The sequence below is a fragment of the Drosophila biarmipes genome, chromosome 2R (genome assembly GCF_025231255.1).
Source record: "Drosophila biarmipes strain raj3 chromosome 2R, RU_DBia_V1.1, whole genome shotgun sequence".
Lineage (NCBI taxonomy): Eukaryota > Metazoa > Arthropoda > Insecta > Diptera > Drosophilidae > Drosophila > Drosophila biarmipes.
Window position 1 is genome coordinate 12,390,471 of NC_066615.1, and position 15,007 is coordinate 12,405,477.

Genomic DNA, 15,007 nt, shown 5'->3' on the forward strand with positions numbered 1-15,007 from the left:
CTCGTCGGAATGGGCTTGTTTGTTTATTTACTCGAGAAAGCTTTGGTGCCGGTTTTTTGTTTGAAGCTTTGTGGGGAACGATCGGAGGGTTGTGTATGTTAGGTATATACAGACGGGCGAATTTTAGATATTTTGCGACGCAGCTGGGGTTCCAATTCAGGTAGGTAGTGTTCCTGCCTACACTAGCTTAGGGTAGACTCACTTTACGAGTTTTTAAACAGCCAAACATGACATTCTCATAAAATACCCATTACTCAGCTAAAAGGAGGGCAAAGGGTAGATAGCGCCACCTAGCGCATCCATGCGCTTTCAGCCTGTACCGCCCCTAGCGGCTTGGCGGCGAATTAGTAATAACAGCTGATTTCCTATATATGGTGTGAAATCTCAGTCAACTTTTTAAAATATTGATCGTATTTGGTTGCAACTTTTAAATGAATCGTCGGATTTTATTAATATTTGCCATGTAGATGGCTACTAATAATAAGAACACAATCTCATTTGAAGCTTTTCAAAATATTTAAGAATGTGGGCGTTAAAATGGGGGTGATACCCAGAAATCCCAGGAACATACATGCTAAGTCCCAAAAATTCTAGCTCCAAAGTTTTCGTGATCTCAGCGTTTATACGGACGAACGGACAGTAACAAGTATAAAAATGTTTACATTATTTTTGTAACTTTCAAGAAAGTGTGTACCTAAGTCGACTACAAACAATTTGTTTAACATTACGTAATGCTGTTCTGAGCTTAGATTTATCTATTCACAGTGTTCGCCTATAAAAAGCAAGCAGACCCACCCTTTGGCTCTTCACTTTATAACTTATCACAGTTCCCAAAGAAAACACACTTCAACTTTCGGTTTTCAAAGCAGATAAGGCAAATGCAATCACCAAGCCGATTTGTTATAATTTTCGCATCAGACTCTGCTGTTCCATTTACAAAAATATACAAAGTGATCCTAAAACTAATTAAAACTCAGCCTTCTGGACAAAGCTAACAAAGTCATCGTACAACTGCTGGGGCAGCTCAAAGGCGGGGAAGTGGCCGCCATCCCTGTGGTAGGTACTGTGCACCAGATTGGGGAACTTGTTGGCCAGCACAGAGTCGGGAGCGTGGATAATTTCGTGGGCGAAACGGGTGCATCCAGCCTTGGCCTTGATGGGCAGGGAATCCACTGCCAAGGCGAACTGCGAGGCAACCATGGATTCCGAGTACAGACGCACGGAGGTGGTAATGGAATTGGTCACGTAGTAGATCATCACATTGTCCAGGAGCTGATCGTAGGTGAACCTCTTGGTCAGACCGCCATCGGGAAGCTCTCTAAATGCGGGATTCGTCCACGTGGAGAACTTCTCCAGAATATAGCCAGCCAGTCCAGCTGGGTTGTCGATCAGGGCATTGCCAATGGTGTCCGGTTTGGAGGCCTGAATGTGTGCGTATCCCATTTCCTCAAATATGGTGCCGAACAGGTGGCCCAATCCCTTGTAGAAATCGGCATGCTGGCTGTCCACAAACCAGCTGGGGAAGAGCGCGACCAGCAGGGTCTTGACTTGACCCAGCGGACTGCTGTTTCCGCACATGTTCGAGTGGTAGCCCAGTACGTTCTCCGGGAAAAGCGAGGCCACATTGGACCCAATTAACGAGCCCCAGTCGCCGCCCTGCACCAGGAACTTCTCGAATCCCACTCGGAGCATGAGGTTGCGCATCACCACGGCCACCTGGGCCACCCCGAAGCCAGTTTTAGAAGAGCCCTGGAATTGAAAATTAAATATTTAATATATTTATATTTTATGTTATTATATTACAGGAAAATTATTAGCCGGGAACTTTAAACTTTTGAAATGAACAATGAATTTATCAATCAAAACAATGAATTATGCAAGAGAAGTTAACAAAATGATTATCTTGCTGAGCTTGACTAATCTTTTTTGGTTAGTAACTATTAGTTTTGACGGGTACTTTACTATTTTGCCTCGAGAGTGGAATACTAACCTGAGACCATCCGTAGCCCGGCAGACTGGGCGCAATCACCTCGAAGACGTAGTCGCTCTTGTCACTGGGCGTGGTCAGGAGCGGGATGAAGTCGTAGAACTCGCGAACGGTTCCTGGCCATCCGTGCATCAGGAGCAGCGGCAGAACCTTCTTGGGCTTCTGGCCCTTCACCTGGCTGGGCTTGGCATGAATAAAGTGAATTTTCAAGCTGCAAAAATGGAAAGCTGGGGTCAGGTTTCGGGGTTAATGTGCAAATGCAGGTCTGTGTGCCGGCAAACTAATTATGCATGTGGAAAATGGATTGCCATTGGTGTGGCCCGACTCACCCCTGGATCTCCGTCTGGTAGTGGTCCAGCTTCTTGAGGAACTGCTCGCGCTCGCTCCACTTGGCCAGATAGGAATCGCGCCAGTACTTCACCACCTTGGCCAGTTCGTTGGCATTGAATCCGTACTGAAATCCGACGCCCTCCAGGGGTGCTTGGGCCTTCAGAGGACGACTAAGTTGGCTCTTCAGGTCCTCAATTATCTGTGGGGTAGGGATTGGGATTTTTAAAAGGAGATATTGGAAATATTATATTTATATTGTAATGTTCCTCATATGTTGCGAGTAGCATCTTCATAAATTGAAATTAAATCCACTCAATAATATGTAAGACCAGCATGACGAAATTAAAATTTTAGTATGTTTAGTCAAATATCACAGTGATAAGACTTTAAACAAGCACTCAATAAAAGGTTTCTTTAATTACGCTATTTAAAGGATAAAATGATTAATAAAACACAGCTTTTAATGGGCAATAGCTCACCTCGGGCTTGACGCTGATGTCAAATGGTAGGATGGCCTTGTTCTCTCTGTAGGGTTCCTTTAGCGCTGGACCCCAGTAAGCATTGTTGTCCAGATCGGGCCTCTTTCCTGGCGCCGAGAGGTCTCGATAGTTCTTGTAGCCGACCGCCAACAGGATGGCCAGTCCTCCGACCAGGATCCGCACAGAAACATTCGACATACTTATGAATCTTTATACTTGGGAAACACCCCTCTGTGAACTGCACAGCCGGTCGTGTGCGATCGTCGACCACAAATGATTTTCAAAGACCAAGCAGCCGGCAAACGAAAGCTTTCGCCGGCTTGTGGATCCCAAATGGATCCCGAGGTGGATCCCATCGTCACTGCACTGCAATGCGAGCATGATTTGGCGAAAAATACGCGAATTTCGGGCAGCTTTCGGAAACAAATTGAAGGAGAGCTATTCTAATAATGATCAGCCAGTTTTACTTTGCCAAACTAAAGAAAAACAATTCATGGTTAGAATAACAAATAATATATTGGATTGAACTCAGTTCAAAATATGTACTAGGTACTTGTACCCACAATGTTCGTAATAATGATTTTGAAATTCACTTATCAACACGCGAGAGCTTTGATGTGTTCATGTGCCAATAAACAATCGATCGCTTATATTAAATGAGAACAAGACGGTTTAAATGTCTAACAAATTGCTTTCAATTTGCACCGGGAGGTAGCTTAGTATATTTATTTTAACATTTTAGAATTTTTGTCAATATTTCATATGCAGTTGGCTAAGAACCATTGATGAGATTCTACCTTAGTTTTATATAATCTCCGTTTTCCTTTGCTCAAAATATTAATTAAATAAATAATTAAGAAATAATGTATATACTAGTAGTTGAATGTTAGATTGGATTTATTTTATCATAAAAAATTCCGATACTTTTCTTTTTAAACTCGCTTATTGTTCAATCTTTTAAGAGAGTATCTCAAAAATTGCAGCTTTTTATTTACGATTTTGTAAATTTAACTTTTTGGCGCATTGTGCTATGTTTGAGTTTCCACCTGATGCTTACAGTTCGTCTCAGCTTATTGTAGATGTGCAAGTGTAAATTGTTTATAGAACAACCTCCTTCAAAAACAAATTGAGAGTTCGGAACTGATTATTAGCTTGTAGCACTATCAGAAAGTGTTAAATATTTTATTCCACAGTTAAAACTTGTTTATTTACAATTTCTATAAACCAAACATTTTGTAAAATAAACAAATATTATATAATGAAAATAAATACTACTTGAGATAAGTAAATGTACCTACGTACATTAAGAAACATAGAAATAACTGGACGTAAATAAAAGGCTGGCTCTCTCTATGAATATTTCTATATTCTTACCCCTGGTGGGGTATAACCTGTGTTATAACAACCATTTCAAGCACATCAAGTATTTTGACCTCTAGTTAGCTTACGAATATAAAAGCTACCTCATTTGCTGCTACGAGTCCAAGACCAAAGTTTAAAGATCGTTTGCTAGTAATAGAAAAACCTTTTATTTATTCGTCTCGCCATGCAGGCCAATCTTCGCGGCGAAGGCGGTGAAGTCATTGAACAACATGGCCGGCATCTCCAGGGCGGCGAAGTGGCTGCCCTGCTGGAAGTACATGGAGTGCTTTAGGTTGGGGAACTTGTCCCTCAGCTGCCAGTCGGTCACCGAGGGCAGGTCGAACCGGAAGCGGGCACAGCCCATGGGCACCGGGGACTGCACTCGGTCCAGCTGCAGATCCCTGTAGGTCTTGGACACGTTCTCCAGATAGAAACGAGCCGCCGTGGTGGCCGAGTTGGTCAGGTAGTAGACCATCAGGTTGTCCAGCACTGCCTCCAGACCGAAGACCGTCACTATGGCCCCGAAGTCCTGCTGCAGGCCGGGATTCGTGCAGGTCTGGAACTTCTCCAGGATGTAGGAGGCCAAGCCCACGGGACTAGAGGTCAGAGCCGCCCCGATCGTATCCGGCTTGGTGGCCTGGATGTGGAAGTAGCCGCTCTCCTGAAGCAGCTCCAGCCATTTGTCCCACACGGGGAAGTGGTGATCCACAAAGAACCTGGAGGGCAGGTACTTCTCCGGGTAGAAGCTGCCCCAGATTCCCTTCAAAATGGCCAGGGGCGAGTGCAGGACGCACATGTTGGAGTGGTAACCGATCACGTTCTCTGGGTAGAGGGTGGCCAGGTTGCTGCCAATGATGCTGCCCCAGTCTCCACCTTGGACAAAGAACTTCTTGTGACCCAGACGCAGCATCAAGTTGCGCATCACGGTGGCCATTTCGGCGGCATTGAAGCCGGGACGAGTTGCTGCCTATAATATTAAGGATGTTATTATAAATTTCTAATGTTTTAAAATATGAATTGTCAATAAATGTCTAATAAAATATTCTTTTGTAAAAGTGTAAAAGTGCATGCATATCTCCATCTTACTCGCACTACATTTGGCTGAATAGCTTTAGATTTTGTAGAAAGTGGAATTCACTTACATCAGACCATCCGTATCCCACGAGAGAAGGAGCCACGACCTCGAAAGCGTAGTCCGTGATGTTTTGGTCCTTGGTGAGCATGGGTATGAAATCGAAGAACTCGCGCACCGATCCCGGCCAGCCGTGGAGCAGCAGCAGGGGGTACACATGCTTCCTGGCCTTCGCTTCCTCGGAGGCCTTCTCGTGAATGTAGTGGATGTTCAGACTGCAGGGGAACCAAATGTTTGCCATGTTATCCTAAGACTGAAAGCTTTTTCTACCCACCCCTGAATTTCGGTCGTGTACTGCTTGAACGAGTTGAACAGTGCCTGGCGCTCATCCCACTTGGTCAGGTACTTGTCCCGCCAGTAGTCCACAAACTGCTCCAGCGCATAGGTGTTGAATCCGTACTCGAAGGCGATCCCGTCCAGCGGCTCGGTGAGCTTCAGCGTGCGATTGAGTTGCTGCCTCAGGTCATCGATTTCCGCTTGGGGCACCTGCAGCTTGAACTCGTAGATCTTCTCGTCGGGCACATGGTCCTTGCCGTCGCCAGGACCCCAGTAGGTGTTGTCCTTGAACTCGGGCTTGGGCAGGGGCTTGGTCAGGTCCGAGAACACCACGTAGCCGTAGCCGATGAAGGCACCGAACAGGGCCACAATCAGCCCAAACACTATCAGGCACTTCATTCTGGCCACTGCCGCAATTAGCTCTCCCACCGGTTTTGAATTTAAATGAGTCTCCTCGCACTGCCGCCGGAGATAATGGTTTCCGACTCAGAATCCGAATCCTGAAGAAAGACGACTGCGGTGTTGGAAAGCCGCTTTAGAACTGACTGCCGGCGCATTTCTCATTCCCCAGATTGTCTCGCAAAGCTCTATCGAAATTCGCCGTCGCCGTTATAGTATATGTTCGTATAATATTTATAAATTCGTTTAGATAGCGCTCGCTATCGCGCACAGTGGTTCCAAATATGCTCTGTCATTTTGCTCTTTGCTTTACGAGCCCATTTTGTTTTATTATTTGGCTGTATAAGCATTAAGTTCGAAGGTTAATTTGTCTGGGACTTCTGGTTGTTAAGGGGTCAACATGAAGTCTCTCTGTATGCAGTGGATATAAATTTATTTAATTTTTGTTTGGGTACTTAGAGCCAAATTAAACTTATTAGTTAATGGTCCGACAACTAAAACAAAATAAAAAATATTTTACACTTCGGTTAAAACTTTAAATGCTCATAACTTTCTGATAAATGGTTCTATGGTATTATTTTTTTAACATTGTTATAGAAAAGAAAATCTGATGAAAACTTTTCAAAAAATCTTCAAACGACAGAGACAGCAACGGTATACAGAGAGAATAACGTAACGGAGATCTACAAAATAAATGTTATTGAACAGGTAAATTCCTCCTTTACTAACCCTTATTATATAATAGGTCTTAATAAATGTGATTCCGCTAAACTAAAATTAAACAAACCCATACCTAAAAACTAATTTGACCATTTTAATAAACGGTTACTTATCGGTTTTTCAATGACTCAAGACCAATGTGCGCTTGGGGATAGACTCCCGTACTACGGGGTTACTTACCCACGTATGCACCTTGTCCATTGATTTTAAGAGGGAGATAGGCTGACCCACACACGAGAGCATGAGACAGGTGTGAGGGTGACTTGGGAATAGTCCATGCTGCTTATAGGCAGCCACTATCTTATCGGGGCTCTCTTGGACTTATTTATTGTTAAGCGCTCCGCCGGCAACTGATCATAAATCTCAGCCCTTCTGCCACTGATGATGTGGCTCCAAACAAAAAGGCGAAAAATGAATGAACACGGTCAATCAAAAGGCCACGTGGTTACTGTCATCTTATAGAGTGCCACATACTATCTTTAAATTTCTATCCAACACAATGGCTAATCAGAGCAAAAGCATTTGGTTACTGTCCTCTGCTGGCCATAAACTGCAGTGCCAAGTAAGCACGGATCAACCCTTGGCTGTATTTCTCAAGAATAAATTCGCCCAGGCAATCGGAAAGTGCCCTGAATCCTTTATTCTGATTTTCGACGGGGAGGAACTCCAGGAGCAGGACACCTTTGACTCCTTGGCCATGGAGGATGACGATATCATAGACGTTTTAGAAGGCAATTAGTGCAGGGGAGACCATGAGACCATGACGATCAAAGTCATTGCCCAGCAGAGTCACTGAACTTGTCATGCACTTGTCAATAAAGCTAATAAAAACAAATGGTTACACATAAAAAATTTAGTTAAAAAAAATAGGTTGTGCTTCTTACTAAATTTTATTGCATATTGTTAATAAGCTTAATAGAAGTGTAGTACTTTTTGCAAATTTTTAAACCATTGTAAGGGTTTTATTTTTATTTCCATGTGCATAGAAGGCCGTGGATAATTTCTATAAATTGTAAGGTAAGCAATAATGCCGTCGACATGCAACTATCGAAGCATTCAAGGGGCGAGGAACTCGAAAAGCCCACAAAAGTGCCGCCAAACATGCAAGACAGCGAAAAGGAGGCGTGGTCGCCGAGGCAAAAACAATGATGGGAAACGTAATTCGAGCGAAATTAACGCAATTACTATGCCGCAGTCAAAGGACTCAAATTCACTTCCGATGCAGCAAAGCCAAAAAAGCGAAGTTTGTTCGCGTGCCGCAAACAAATCGCATTGATACTTGGAAGCGTGTCAAAGCTGCCACCTCCGGGGGAAATGGAGAGGCTCCTATTCCGGACCCGAATCGCAGGCCATTAATGGCGGCTCCGCCGGGCTAATTCCCATTTTATTGAGTGTTCCAGTTACCGCCAAAGTTTGGCACCCCGGCAGCCCATGGCAACCCACCTGGCCCTCGAGGGGGCGTGGTCTTAATGGTCGCAATTAGTTTTCATCCACCTGACACGCACTTGTCGTAAAGGTCCATTGAACCTGTCGCTAAATTGATTTTCATTCGGGCAGGCCTGGCAAAAGTGATTCGGCTTATTTTACATATAATATAAATACTATTAATAGGAAAAAAACCCTGGAAAAGTATGCCAAATCGATCAAATGAGCGTTGGTTCGTCATCGTAACATTGGCTTCATGGAACTTAATCGCCGGTTTCGGGTTCTACGCCTACGTACTCGATTGTTACGGTTAGTTAATGCGCATATATATTTACTTATTAGAGGTTAATTGTATCTTTATCTAGTAAACTATCCACCTGATCACCCGAAAAGGATGTTTAAATACCACACTTTTCCCGGCACCATTGACTACGATATTGTTATAGGCGTTACTGTCGTAATGCTTTGTCTGATAGTATCTTCTATATTGTTGTGCCTGGCCTTAAATGAGGTGAAGATTTATCTATAAAGTATACGATACAATGATCTATTATTATGAATTTCAGTCCAGAAGGATATGTTTGATTTACGGCATTTTTATTAGCGTGACGTTTCCCTGCGCCTGTCTTCCGGCTTGGCCTTTAGCTGGCAAGTAATCCTATATTCCATCCTTCCTGTCATAAAATTATCTTTTCCACAGTAACTCACGTCACCCTCGCTTTAGTAGTCCTTAGTTACTACTTTGATTAGTGCAAAATTATTCGAAGTTGCTAAAGATGGACCTGTACATCAATAAAAAATCAGTTTCAGCCTGAAAGTATGCCAACTAGTCTTATTTGGATCCTATAAGTAATGCTATATATTTTTAAAAATATTTTTTTTTAGTTTACGCTGCTATATTTGCATTATTTTGTATTTCATATCAACCCAAAAGTATATTAAATTGTTCGTTACAATAGCATTACTGATAAGAAGACTTATAAAATATTACATATTTATTAAAGCAAGTACAAATATCTCTCACAAGTGTTTCTGGGACTTAAAAGATATTTTCAACATTGTAGTCACTACCAACCCAAGGAAACTCTTGCTTTTCCGGAGGTCCTTCCCCTTTTGAGCCGATTTCAAGATCTTGATCATCTGCCGATGACTGACCGGTGACGTGTCCCAGCTGGAAAGTTAATATTTGTTTCAGATTCGTTATTAACTTTTTGCTTACTCTCTACGCACCCAGCAGACCAAAATAATAGCCAATATATGCATCAATATCGATTGAGAAAACATTTCTCTTTGCTGCCTTCGCCCTGGACTGCTGTTGGGAAACTGTTTTCATTCGTTTGCCCTCCGACTTTAATCAATTAATGCGCGTTTAATGTTTGTATTTGTGTTTCGTTTATTGACAGACATACGAACATCGCTCTTTATCTGCCGCTGTGGCTGCAGGCGACAATTTTGTAATCCATGAGACAGTAGGTACATTTTTTGATTTTAAGGGGCATTGTTGATCAAATAAGAATTAAAAATAAACATTTATCCGACGCTCTTGCTCCAGAGACAATTTCAAATAAGTCCGAAGGACACACAAAATATACATTTATAAGGGACATTTACTAATATTCAATATTTACCTGTCTCTTTACTGTCACCTGCTGACAATAAACACTGTCATTAAATTAATTTTACATATTTTTTAAGTTCAGTAAAAATCGTTTAAGAAAAATAAACTAAGCAGCCTGGAAGAATTAGCTGGTATATAGAAATAAACTCCCCTTTTGGGGATTCCCTTTGGAAGACCTGCGATCGGTATTGAGTTCCAATTATGAGACAATAATCACCGTAGGTTAATGTTCTCGGCAGATAAGATTGCATGGGGGATTCCTTTTGGCACAACTGCAATCGTCCTATAAAAGAGCATCCAAGCCGCAGTGGAGCCATCAGTCAACGGTCTCAAGCTTGTCCACCGAGATCAGCCAAGATGCAATCTACCACAATCTTCGGCTTGCTCTTCTGCGTCATCGCCGCTTCGATGGCCCATCCGATGCCCGACGACATGACCATGAAGCCCACTCCACCACCCAAGTACCCTCTGAACCTTGAGGGAGGAGGTGGTGGCCAGAGGGGCGACGGGTTCGGCTTTGGCATAAGGGGTCACGAGAATGTGTGGACCAGCGACAACGGACGTCACGAGATTGGGTTAAATGGAGGATATGGCCAGCACTTGGGCGGACCTTACGGAAACTCCCCGCCCCAATGGAATGTCGGAACCACCTACACCTACAGATTTCCGAACTTCTAAAATCCATTCAACATTTTTGGGTTATACATAACCAGTAGTATTCCTGTCTCCAGTTTTGTATATAAATTGTCATTAAAGTCTTGCTTCTAAAAACCATATCCACTTTGTATGTATGTTCAGCATATGGCGAAATATATTACCGACTTCAACCAAATGTGTACCTGACCATATTTTCCTTATCTGAATTGCCATCAAGTCCTTGACGTTGTGTGTTTACCCCGGAACATCAGGCAGACTTCTAGAGACAGAGGCTGGGTCGCAGATGATCTTGCAGTTTGGCTAATTGTTGATACATCTTGTTTGGCCAACTCCGTTGGGTAATAACAAATTACGATGACAGGCGGTCTTAATGAAACCTGCCAAGACAAAACGTTTTTGCTAATTGGATTTATTGCGTAAACTGTCGAAAGAACCTTCGATGGAAATTTATCATGCCGTCGGCGCATCATCCGCAACATGCGCAGCCTAGCCCCAAGACTTAAATATTACGCCATCCCAACGAAAGCGAACAAGATTCGCTCGAGTATTTGAAAAATGATTCATGAAGGGGCCGTGTTCCTAACTCTTTTACAGCCAAATTTGGGGATTACCAAAAGTTTTTCACATCATTAATTTGACCCCAGGAAAGCCAAATTGAATTGACCTTGTGAGATGATAAATCGATTTGGGAAACCGAGCTTCGCCTGGAGCAGCGGAACCTGTGGGTTGATAATTCTTGTTTTCTGGGGAGGAAATCGCTTTTTGGCGAAAGTCATTTTAACTCGGAGAATCTTTGTAAAAAATAAAGCAACGGTTAAGTTGTTACAAATTATAACTGAGGAAAAAAACAGGAGAGGTGTGCTTTAGAATTAGTTTTACTGATAGTGAAGATTTATTATGTGCTTAAAACCAGGTCATCGTAGAGAAAGTATGTGCTTAAAATAAGAAAAAAAATTTCGCCACATAATCAAAATGAAAAAAGTTAAATGCCAAGCTTTAATTTAGATAAATAAAATTGATAAATATTTCGTGAATTCTTTCTATTCTGTTCTATTAATGTTTAACTTGTTCCCCAAGATGGTCACTTTGACTAAGCGTACCTCGGGTATTTACCTACTTAGAACCGAAATTAGCTGATTATTATCTCAGCTGCCACACATGGTTGAAACTGAAATTGAAACACATCTACATCCATTGTCTATCGTTGGGATTCACTTTGTCTCTGTTTGTAGAGCCTACACGTACTTCTTATCAATATGATGGGGATCCAAGGGTGAACCACTAAAGCATCGTCTTGAATGGGATTCCCAAGCGGGGAATCATCTGCCCATATTGATAAGCCACCGATTTGAGCTATATAAGCGCTGGGTTTGGTCTTAGCCGTATTCAGTTCGCAAAGTCAAGGCAAAGCAAAATGCATTTCACCTGCAGTTTTCTACTCATTGCTCTGGCTTGTGCCTGTGCCTTCTCCAGCTCCCTGGCCTATCCGTATCCTGATCCCCGGCAGATTGTGAACCCGCAGCCCGAACCATTGGCAGTAAGTTATGAAGTGTTTATCGATCTGGAGCTCTGTTTAATAATTTACTTTCCTCAGTACTCTCCCAATTTCGACGTGTCGCCCTTGCACAGAGTGCGTCGCCAGTTCCAACTGAATGGCGGTGGCGGTGGAAGCCCAAAGCAGGGATTCGATCTGAACCTCAACGCCCGTGCTCCTGTTTGGCAGAGCCCCAATGGACGCCACTCCTTCGACGCCACGGGATCGTATGGCCAGCACCTGGGCGGACCCTATGGCAACAGCCGTCCTCAGTGGGGAGCCGGAGGTGTTTACACCTTTAGGTTCTAGGAAGCCAGCAGAACTTTCTAATATTTATTAAATCATAAATAAAAAATAATGCCTTCAAGCAAAGTTCAAAAAAATGATTTGTTTAATATACCTGTTACTTTTAGAGTAGAGTACAATACTAGATTCGATTTTTTAAGGTTATGTAAGTGGGATTTTCTTCTGATTATCAGTACCCATCTCAATGGCAAACATTTTTTAAATCAGACAATTCATTAAAAAGTTAAAAATAAATAAGGAAATATACGCTAGGTGCCGTGTTTGGCGTAGTGCGCAATCTTGGAAGCAGCCGATTTGCTGCATGCATATCTCCATCTCCTTCGCACTCTCCTTAGCTGAGTTACTGGTACCTATTTTAATGTTTCTGTGAGGAAAATATTATTTTTAGGAATTTAGGAAGAACATAATTTTAAATCGAATTATTTCAAATCCAACAGAATAAAATGTATGATGGTATTTTATTTAAATTAAAAATATTCAACAGTTTAGTTCCATGTACTGTCCCAGGGTAGCCCCTTATCAGACTGATTGTAAGCGAAGATTGTCGGATCTGGCTGGGGACCGCCAAACTGTATTATAAAAGGGAAAAATGTAAGTTTATTAACCAAAACATAAAGCAAGACACTCGCCTCCTGCCATTCATCCAAGTCTCCCGACCCTCCACCCACGGAACGCCCTTGGATGAGGCCAACTAGGTAGGGAACAAGCCAAAGACTCAGTAAGCCCAACATTTCGCCTAGAGATGCTGCGTCCGACTGAATTTACGCCCCGATTCGAACCACCTCCGGTCCCAGTGCTCAACTTCTCTCCGGCTGATAAGACCCTGATAAGGCCGACGAGCAGTGGGATGTGTGTCAAGAGCTCGCTGCCAGACCAGAGACCATAGCCCCTGGATTCGAGACCAGGTCAAAGCTAGAGCCACAGCCAAGCCCAGCTGAACTGTATTAAATTTGGGGAACGTGCAACTGGCAGCCAAATTTGGCACGTTTTCTGTTGAAATCGAAAAGAAGCCAAAACAAAAGCAGCACAGCGGAGCCGAAAAAATGGAAAAGCAAAACAAATTTAAATGTTAGAAGCAACAATGAAGGTCAGGCTATGATGACTTTTTTCCTGCACCGAGCCCCCATCCTCAAAAAAAAAATGGAAACTACCGAGACAGAAATTTCGTTGCGCTTTGCCGCTGCTTTGTTTTTGGCCACAACTCGTTGTCTTGGGTTAACTGGGCAAGTTCCTGTTGATAGCTTCAATTTTTGGCCAATTTTTTTTTTATACCCTGAGTTTTGGAGTATATTCTCAGTACGACCTACTATGAAAATGTATTTATTCATATTTTATAGCTTTAAGTTCAGAAGTTAGCCTTTTTACACCTTAAACACATTCAGATGTACAAGCTTTCTTACTAATTTCTTAACCTTTATTTTCCAAAAAATTTTCCAGAGTATTTAAGCCCCAATTTTCCAGAACCTAGCTCCATCCTAGATGCACTTTTCTCCTCTGCTTTCCATGTCATTTTCATATGGAGAGTGCTCCAATTCAGTGGAAGAGCTATTTTCTAAATCAATGCGCAAATTGTCAAAGTCAAAAGCGGGAGAATTTCTATTGTTTAGCTCCGCTCTGTTTTCCTTCGCTCTGGCCTGACATGGAGGAAAATTGGCTCGCTCGGAAAATTGCCAGATCGAAGGGGCTGAGGGGGGGCCAAAAGGGGCCCAAAGTGGGTGGATTGTTTTCCAAATTGCACATGTGGCAGTCAACTCATTTGTCAAGTGGCAAATCAGTTTAGGCCGAGGCAGTGAGACAGTAAGACAGAGCCAAAGAGCCGAGTTAGAGGCGGCGATAAAATCAACTTTGCATTTTCCATGTACTTGAACGGTGGACGGTGAAGTTTTCCCGTCGCCGTTTTTGATCGTGACGATCGACGGCATTTCCCACGCAAACTTGCCTTTGCACCGAAGGCAGTTAAATAGCTTGACACACTCAACACTCAGCACTCAGCACTTGGCTCTTGTCTTTGATTGTATCGGAAACCGAACAAACATTGCTGAAATTTATGCTCCGCATAGGAAAAGTTTCTAATTAGAAAGTTGTTGAGGGTGGCGGATGATATTCCGCGGCATTCATCTCCCACTAATGGCTTTTTAATGAAGCCACCGAGAACTAGCCGCCGCCCGGGCGCGACTAAGTAACTCAAATTAGGCGTATTAATTATGACTGACACTGTTCGCCGGCCAAGAAAGAAATGGCCGGGCGAAAAGTGCAAGAGTTAGCAGGTGCCAGACAGACTCTTGGCTTTTCGCATTTGCATCTGACATTTGCCGAGATGCGCCGACCTCCTCGTCCCACTCTCCACTCCCCCTCGAGAGACAAAAAGCGGGATCGCGGCATTTTGGCCTGCTTACTGCATTTGGCCAAAATGTCTATAGTTCAATTGCTGATATTTTGGCCAGACACACGACGGAACACGTGACCTATGCAATGGAGCAGCGGCAGCAGCCGAAGAGCTTCGGTCTTTCGCGATGGGTGCGTGACACGAAGAGGGGGACCGAATCGGGGTCACCAGGGAGCTAAGGAAGTGAATTGTGTTGCAACTAACATTTATTCATTAAGATCCGAACCTTAACGCATTGGAAAACTTATTGATTCTATAATATAATATGTCATGGTACCCCAAATTTGGTATATTAGAAAAAAACTATATTCCATATTGCATTAAAATATTTACAATAATAGATGACTTAACTCTTGAGCTATTATCTATCACAATTTAATTATCAAAACCTTATAA

The 15,007-nt window shown here is 42.9% G+C and overlaps 8 protein-coding genes across 8 annotated transcripts; 4 read left to right on the forward strand and 4 right to left on the reverse strand.

The window, feature by feature from the left end:
• Positions 1-851: 851 nt before the first annotated feature.
• On the reverse strand, positions 852-3,059 carry LOC108030289 (juvenile hormone epoxide hydrolase 1). The gene is made up of 4 exons (XM_017103120.3): positions 2,797-3,059; positions 2,317-2,516; positions 1,991-2,198; positions 852-1,749 (listed from the first exon to the last, which is right to left on the reverse strand). Exons 1-4 carry the CDS (start codon positions 2,992-2,994, stop codon positions 967-969), a joined length of 1,389 nt encoding a protein of 462 aa, XP_016958609.1. The 5' UTR covers positions 2,995-3,059; the 3' UTR covers positions 852-966.
• Positions 3,060-4,301: 1,242 nt separating this feature from the next.
• On the reverse strand, positions 4,302-6,106 carry LOC108030419 (juvenile hormone epoxide hydrolase 1). The gene is made up of 3 exons (XM_017103306.3): positions 5,565-6,106; positions 5,301-5,505; positions 4,302-5,125 (listed from the first exon to the last, which is right to left on the reverse strand). The coding sequence occupies exons 1-3, from the start codon at positions 5,963-5,965 to the stop codon at positions 4,325-4,327; spliced, it is 1,407 nt and encodes a 468-aa protein (XP_016958795.1). The 5' UTR covers positions 5,966-6,106; the 3' UTR covers positions 4,302-4,324.
• Positions 6,107-7,123: 1,017 nt separating this feature from the next.
• LOC108030005 (small ubiquitin-related modifier) lies at positions 7,124-7,520 on the forward strand. The gene has a single exon (XM_017102520.3). It carries the CDS (start codon positions 7,185-7,187, stop codon positions 7,422-7,424), a length of 240 nt encoding a protein of 79 aa, XP_016958009.1. The 5' UTR covers positions 7,124-7,184; the 3' UTR covers positions 7,425-7,520.
• Positions 7,521-8,251: 731 nt separating this feature from the next.
• On the forward strand, positions 8,252-8,927 carry LOC108030000 (uncharacterized). Its single transcript, XM_017102515.2, has 4 exons — positions 8,252-8,419; positions 8,476-8,621; positions 8,677-8,758; positions 8,811-8,927. Exons 1-4 carry the CDS (start codon positions 8,317-8,319, stop codon positions 8,858-8,860), a joined length of 381 nt encoding a protein of 126 aa, XP_016958004.1. The 5' UTR covers positions 8,252-8,316; the 3' UTR covers positions 8,861-8,927.
• Positions 8,928-9,070: 143 nt separating this feature from the next.
• LOC108030001 (uncharacterized) lies at positions 9,071-9,428 on the reverse strand. The gene is made up of 2 exons (XM_017102517.3): positions 9,341-9,428; positions 9,071-9,281 (listed from the first exon to the last, which is right to left on the reverse strand). Exons 1-2 carry the CDS (start codon positions 9,392-9,394, stop codon positions 9,150-9,152), a joined length of 186 nt encoding a protein of 61 aa, XP_016958006.1. The 5' UTR covers positions 9,395-9,428; the 3' UTR covers positions 9,071-9,149.
• Positions 9,429-9,812: 384 nt separating this feature from the next.
• Positions 9,813-10,560, forward strand: LOC108029958 (diptericin A). The gene has a single exon (XM_017102461.3). It carries the CDS (start codon positions 9,978-9,980, stop codon positions 10,404-10,406), a length of 429 nt encoding a protein of 142 aa, XP_016957950.2. The 5' UTR covers positions 9,813-9,977; the 3' UTR covers positions 10,407-10,560.
• Positions 10,561-11,775: 1,215 nt separating this feature from the next.
• On the forward strand, positions 11,776-12,308 carry LOC108029921 (diptericin A). The gene is made up of 2 exons (XM_017102416.3): positions 11,776-11,922; positions 11,980-12,308. The coding sequence occupies exons 1-2, from the start codon at positions 11,800-11,802 to the stop codon at positions 12,226-12,228; spliced, it is 372 nt and encodes a 123-aa protein (XP_016957905.1). The 5' UTR covers positions 11,776-11,799; the 3' UTR covers positions 12,229-12,308.
• A 356-nt stretch (positions 12,309-12,664) lies between these two features.
• On the reverse strand, positions 12,665-13,492 carry LOC108029922 (uncharacterized). The gene is made up of 2 exons (XM_017102417.3): positions 12,855-13,492; positions 12,665-12,794 (listed from the first exon to the last, which is right to left on the reverse strand). Exons 1-2 carry the CDS (start codon positions 12,954-12,956, stop codon positions 12,711-12,713), a joined length of 186 nt encoding a protein of 61 aa, XP_016957906.1. The 5' UTR covers positions 12,957-13,492; the 3' UTR covers positions 12,665-12,710.
• Positions 13,493-15,007: the final 1,515 nt, after the last annotated feature.